This window comes from Bubalus kerabau, chromosome 10, assembly GCF_029407905.1.
Source record: "Bubalus kerabau isolate K-KA32 ecotype Philippines breed swamp buffalo chromosome 10, PCC_UOA_SB_1v2, whole genome shotgun sequence".
NCBI classification, from domain to species: domain Eukaryota; kingdom Metazoa; phylum Chordata; class Mammalia; order Artiodactyla; family Bovidae; genus Bubalus; species Bubalus kerabau.
In genome coordinates this window covers 29,326,227-29,333,035 of record NC_073633.1, presented here as the reverse complement: position 1 = coordinate 29,333,035, position 6,809 = coordinate 29,326,227, and the positions used below count along the sequence as shown (strand labels likewise).

General features: G+C 43.2%; 1 gene segment (V, D, J or C); it reads left to right on the top strand.

Moving 5' to 3' along the window:
• The first annotated feature begins 2,698 nt into the window (after nt 1–2,698).
• Nucleotides 2,699–3,376, top strand: LOC129620468 (T cell receptor alpha variable 18-like). The segment is given in 2 exon segments: nt 2,699–2,744; nt 2,943–3,376. Coding segments are annotated over 2 exon segments (480 nt in total).
• Nucleotides 3,377–6,809: the final 3,433 nt, after the last annotated feature.

Below are 6,809 nucleotides of genomic sequence, written 5' to 3'. Positions count from 1 at the left end.
GAATAAGAAATTGCCTAGGCAAAGATTCTGGGCAGAAAGGAAGAACATTCTAAGCAGAGACAGCTCATCCCCTGGTTCTAGGGGACCAGGGAAGGAGATGACAAGAAGAGATCTCAGTTCAGTCTTTTTTCACACTCACACTAGAACTTAAGTTGCCTAAATGAGCTTATTGTTCAATGTGATCAGACAATAGATGCTGGGCCTGGAAAGCCTTAAGGGAACTGTATTTCTCTGCATCTTAAAGACAGAGGAATTACCATCTGTCTCAGCCTCGGACACCATTGCGAAGTCTGCAGAAATTAGTTGCTGCTTCCGTCCTTGAGCCCTACGCTCATCCCAGATACCTAATTCCCTTCTATGTCTACAGCTTGAGCTCCTTTTCAGGGTAAAAACCAAAAGATGTACAGCAGACTGCAGGAACAGAGGGAGAACGACAGAGGGCGCTGCTCCCTTTCGTTGGTGGTTTGATATAAATTCATCTTTCATTTCTGAGAACCTTTCTCTCTTGCTCAGCCTACAGCATGATCTTGTAGGGGAGTTTGTCTTGCATAACACACGAACCAAGATTTTCTTGACGATTTCAACAAAAGATCAAAAAACTAGAGGAACTTTCGTGTATCCCCAGACTCAGCCTCCCACTTCTGAGCCAGCCATGCTGTCTGCCTTGTGCTTAGGACTTGTGATCTTGTTGATAATGCGTGAGTAACATTTATTTAAAATTTCTAAGATGTTCTATTCCTTGGTTTTAGGATGTCATGTAACCTCTATCAAGCGGGAGATGGTCCCTCTTCCTTAGCCAACTTGACAAAGCCTTACTGTGTGTGTGTGTGGTTTTGTTTTGTTTTGTTTTTAAGGAGGCACCAGTGGAGACTTGGTGACCCAGACAGAAGGCGTTGTTACCCTACCCGAGAAGGCATCTCTGACTCTGAAGTGTACTTACCAGTCCAGCTATTCAGATTTTCTTCTCTGGTATGTCCAGTACCAAAACAAAGAGCTTGAGCTGCTCCTGAAAAGCTCATTAGGAAACCAGAAGGTGACCAGCAGAGGTTTTGAAGCCACTCATATCTCGAGTGACAGCTCCTTCCACCTGCAGAAATCCTCCGTGCAAACATCAGACTCAGCTGTGTACTACTGCGCTCTGAGTGACACAGTGAGAGAGGGCGCAGGGGGAGCTAAACACAAACCCGAGGGCACAGATGGGGTCAGGCTGTGGGCAGCTCTCCAGAGTTCTGTGCTAGAGGCATCGTCAAAGTACTTTCAGCTCTGAAGCTCAGAGCTAAGAATCTTGGAATTCTTGGATTGCCCTACAGAGAGGAATCTGGGGCAGGACAGTGTAAAGAGGAACCTAAGCGCTTTTCTCCACAAATGCCTGTTTTCAGCCCATTCACATTCCCCCTAAAGACACAGAATCCCTTGAAGTGTCATTAACTCTTCAGTGACAATTCAGTTGATATATGCTGAAATATTTCACAACCTGTTAATGAAAACTCCCAGGAACATTGTTAATGGATGACTGTGTGATCTGAAAGGTAGTCTCTGGTTTTAACAATTCAGACTAGGATTGTATGTCTTGCTGAGATACACCTGCGGACACTCCATCTTCAGTGACTAGGAGCTTTATTCTCTCTTCCCTTGACTTTTCCATCCCTATGGCTGCTACAGCAATGCTGCTACCTAGGTAAGTTCCAGGAGGAGAGTTTTCTGACAAGATAATCCTTCTGTCAATGGCCCTGTGGGTCAGAGCAGTCCAGCTGGTAAATATTGCAGGCATGAAGTGTATTGTTTGTATTCAAACAGGGTACAGGATATTCTCTTTGCCAATAATAACGTCACCTCAGGGGAAATTTATTCATCAGTCAGTCATATTTCTGATATATGGAAAAAGCGTTTATGTACTCTTACAATAAGCTATCTTTGGAATGGAATGAGTTTTTCACCTGCTCCAAAAAACTAGGAGAAAGTATCACCCACTCCCAAGGCAGGAACATCTCCCCACTCCTCTGCTCATGAGCAGGAATGTGGAGCCACTGGGGCTCTGCATCTCTGCAACAATCATGCCCATTGCACAGAGCATCCCCTCTGCATCTCTGAAGGCTGAACTCCTGTCCACGCCTTTAGGGACCAGACTTTCTGGAAGGACAGTGGGGGACACAGAAGGTGTGAAAAGAGATATGTTTTACTGCAAGGCAGTCAGGGAGATGTGGCCTAGACACTGATTATTTGTCATCTCATAATTTATAAACACAGCAATCAAAATACAGAGTTTAATAGTAGAATAGTTTTAATGGTCCTGGAGGATGTAGTCCCCATCCTAATTTAACAGGGTGGAAAAAAATTATGTAAGTAATAATAGAATATTTCCCTAAGCACGCTTATGTTTAGGACTCTCTTCTTAGGGTCCTGTCCCCTTCTCCTGTATGTACCCCACAAGCTATTAGCAGGAGATATCGGTCAGACCCCACTGTGGTGCAATTTTCACTATCACCACCAGAGGTCGGGGCTTCCTTCAGATGCGGTTCCTCATTGTATTCAGGAGCTGGTTTCACTTGCTTGCTTTGTAGCCACAAGACAGGATATTGCTGGAGTACAGAAACGGGCTCTCAGTTTCTGAGTGAGGAGCTTCTGTAACATCCAGATGGAGACTAGATTTGTTAGACTGGTGTGTTCCCGGGAACAAGGATCGTTTTCTTTTGCGAACATGCATTCTGCCATTCACTCAGTTCTTCTGATCATCTTAATATTCAGTAAGTAACATTTTATCCTAAATGTTAATGATTTTTCATTTTCCTATGTGCTGCGATTCATGGGGTCGCGAAGAATCGGACACAACTGAGCGACTGATATGATCTGATCTGATGATTATAGGTAAGTTTTATTTTTCTTCTCTGGCTGAAAACTCTCCTCTTGTACATTTCTATGATAACAAAGTGATTCTCTTCCAGGAGGAACCAATGGTGACTCAGTGAACCAGACAGAAGGCCCAGTGACTGCCTCAGAGGGGGCTCTCATGACCCTGAACTGCACTTACCAGACTACTGATTTGGCTCCTTATCTTTTCTGGTATATCCAGCATCTCAACAAAGCTCCTCAACTCCTCCTGAAGGGCTCGATGTCAGACCAGAACCCAAAGAGTAAAGGTTTTCAGGCCACTCTTGATAGGAGTGACAGCTCCTTCCACCTGCAGAAACGGGCAGTGCAAGCATCAGACTCGGCTGTGTACCACTGTGCTCTGCGTAACACAGTGAGAGAGGGCTGCGGGGGAGCTGAACACAAACCCGGAGGGCAGATGGGGCTCTGGCTATGGGCAGCCCTGCAGGGGGGTTGTTGTTTCTGTCTTCAGTGTTTTATGCTAGCTGTGTTGTTGTTTATGTACTAAGTCACGTCTGACTCTTTTGTGACCCTATGACTGTAGTGGGCTCTGCTGTCCATGGGATTTCCTGGGCAAGAAGACTGGAGTGGGTTGCCATTTCTTTCTCTTGGGAATTATCCTGACCCAGGAATGGTACCTGTGTCTCATGTTTGGTAGGCAGATTCTTTACCACTGAGCCACCGGAGAGGCCCCTGTTTTATGCCAGAGACATTTTCAAAGTACTTCCAGCTCTGAAGCTCAGTGCCAAGAATCCTGCAATTCTTGGATTGGTCTACAGAGAGGAATCTGGGAGGGACAGTGAAGAGAGGAATCTAAAAGGCCTTCTCCAGAAATGCCTGTTTTTAGCCCAGTCACATTTCTCCAGATGGCATAGAATTCCTGGAAGTGACATTAACTCTGTTCAATGACAGTTCAGTTGATATATGCTGAAATATGTTACAACCTGTTGATGAAAACTCCCAGGGCACCTCGTTCATGGATGAACGTATGACCTTGAAGTTCCTGTCTGATTTCTATAATTCAGACCACAATTTTGTGTCTTGCTGAGTTTCACCTGCAGACACTCCATCTTTAGTGACTGGGACCTTTACACTCTCTTCCCTTGACTTTTCCAACTCGTATGGTTGCTCAAGAAATGCTGCTGCTGAGAGTCCCATGAAGATGGTTTCCTGAGAAGTTATTCCTTCTGTCAAGGACCCTGGGGGTCAGAGCAGTCTAGTTAGTGAAGCTTTTGCGCATGAGGTGTCTTGCTTCTATGTTGGTGACACAGCTCCACCCTCATCTTGTCATCATGGCAGCTCTTTACAGAATGCTAGGTCATGATCCCGATTCTGGTCTTGAGGATCTGTGCTGTGAGAAATGCTGGACATAAATGTGACCATGTAACCTGACATATTATCTTTATCACTGTACTGAGGCCTCTGATCCTTTTGAAGTGTGTCAAATTCAGTGACCAAGCAAACACTCAGTCCATTAGTGAAAAGAGGGATTCTAAATTCTTGACATATTCACAATGTTCCCACATCAGAGGAGCAGAAAACAGAGAAATGTGTGCCTCTCATTGTAACTTGCAATGAATGAAACTCACCGAGAGAAATTCATCCTGGCATTCTGAAGGTTTCTGAACCTCACCGTCCTTTATCCCTCTTGGATGATTCTGTGGGACTGACAGGTACAGATGAAGGTTTTGCAGAGCCTGAGCCTTCTGTGATTTCAGAGACTCTTCTTAAGAAAAAGAAAATGCAATTGCAGAATCAAGTTTCTTGGGCTCAGGACACTATGGGATCCTGAAATATAAGCTGAATTTGCTTCATGGTAGATGACACCATCCTTATGGAAGAAAGTGAAGAGGAACTAAAAAGCCTCTCTATGAAGGTGAAAGAGGAGAGTGAAAAAGTTGGCTTAAAACTCAACATTCAGAAAACGAAGACCATAGCATCTGGTCCCATCACCTCATGGGAAATAGATGGGTAAACAGTGGAAACAGTGTCAGACTTTATTTTTTGGGCTCCAAAATCACTGCAGATGGTGACTGCAGCCATGAATTTAAAGATGCTTACTCCTTGGAAGAAAAGTTATGACCAACCTAGAGAGCATATTGAAAAGCAGAGATATTACTTTGCCAACAAAGGTCTGTCTAGTCAAGGCTATGGTTTTTCCTGTGGTCATGAATGGATGTGAGAGTTGGACTATGAAGAAGGCTGAGTGCTGAAGAATTGATGCTTTTGAACTGTGGTGTTGGAGAAGACTCTTGAGAGTCCCTTGGACTGTAAGGAGATCCAACCAGTGCATTCTGAAGTAGATCAGCCCTGGGATTTCTTTGGAAGGACTGATGCTAAAGCTGAAACTCCAGTACTTTGGCCACCTCATGCGAAGAGTTGACTCATGGGAAAAGAGTCTGATGCTGTGAAGGATTGGGGGCAGGAGGAGAAGGGGCCGACAGAGGATGAGATGGCTGGATGGCATCACTGACTCTATGGATGTGAGTCTGAGTGAACTCCGGGAGTTGGTGATGGATAGGGAGGCCTGGTGTGCTGCGATTCATGGGGTCACAAAGAGTCGGACATGACTAAGCGACTGAACTGAACTGAACTGAAACCCTCTTCATAAATTTTACCCTCCTCTTTAAGATCAAAGCATTATAACCATCTTATTTTGTCCTGATATTGGCAGGTTAGAACTCCCCAGGACTCTTTCTGTTCCAGCACTTGATCTGTAATCAATATGAGTATTTTCAGCTCTTTCACATTTTGAATAACAGCTTTAAAATGATAATTCACATATCATCAACTTCACGCTTTTAACTGTACAATTGAGTGGTTTTTAGCATGTTCACAGAGTTGAGCAGTCATCAGTACTATCTGATTCCAGAACACCACCCCAGGAAGAAAGTTTGTACCCATTAGCAGTCACTCCAGTTCCCGGTTTCCCCCAGACACTGGCATCCACTCCTCTGTTCTCTGTCTCTATGGATTTGACGGTTCTGGGCTTTTCCTAAAGATAGAATCAGATCGCATATGACTGTTTGTACCTGTCTTCTTTCACCTAGTGGAATCTCTCCATGGCGTGTCTCCATATTAGTTCTTCACTACTCCTTATGGTCACTTAATAGGCTGCTCTGTGATACCACCTATTCTCCTTATCCATTCTTCACTTGAAGAATGATTGTTTTGGAAACATTTTGGCTATTTCCACTTTTTAGCTCTTATAAATAATGCTGGTATGAACACTCATGTGCAGGAGCTCTATTGTTCTAAATGAATGTACTTTGAGTTAGAGGTTTGACTTTTTGTGTTTTCATATTTGTTTCATTTCATTTTGCTTTATTTGGCACCAACATTTCCTTATGGATGTAAAATGAGTAAGTACAAGAAAAAATGCTCTTTAAAATTGTGATTTAAGGCTTACATGAGATATAATCATTCCAAGCTATACCTGCATTCATTCAGGACAACTTTTTGAGCACGTAGTCATATGTGTCAGTCACATGAATAAGTGCTGAGAATATAGTATACATGACCGAGTCTCCTGCTTTAGGATTGCATTGCTTTAAGACACCACATGTGTCTTAAAATAATATTTCTTTCACAAATCATTTTATTCACTAACTGAGCTCTGTTTGTCCCCAATATGTGACATTGACAGATTTATGGGCAATGGGCTAAGCTTTTAAATCCCTCTCCACCTCTCAGGTAGATACTAGGAAAATTCCAGTTTACAAATGACAAAATTGAGGTGTAGAGATGTTTAGTAACTTAATCAAGGTAACATAACCAGTTAGGAGCAGAGCTTGGGTAGGACGTCAATCATTCTGATGCATGACTAATATTCCTAAAAGCTAATTGATAGAAGCATCATGAAATCTGTTTCTTTTTTGTTAAATACCATTGCCTTCTTAGAATTTTATAATTTTTGAAGTTTTCATTTGATGAACAATAAG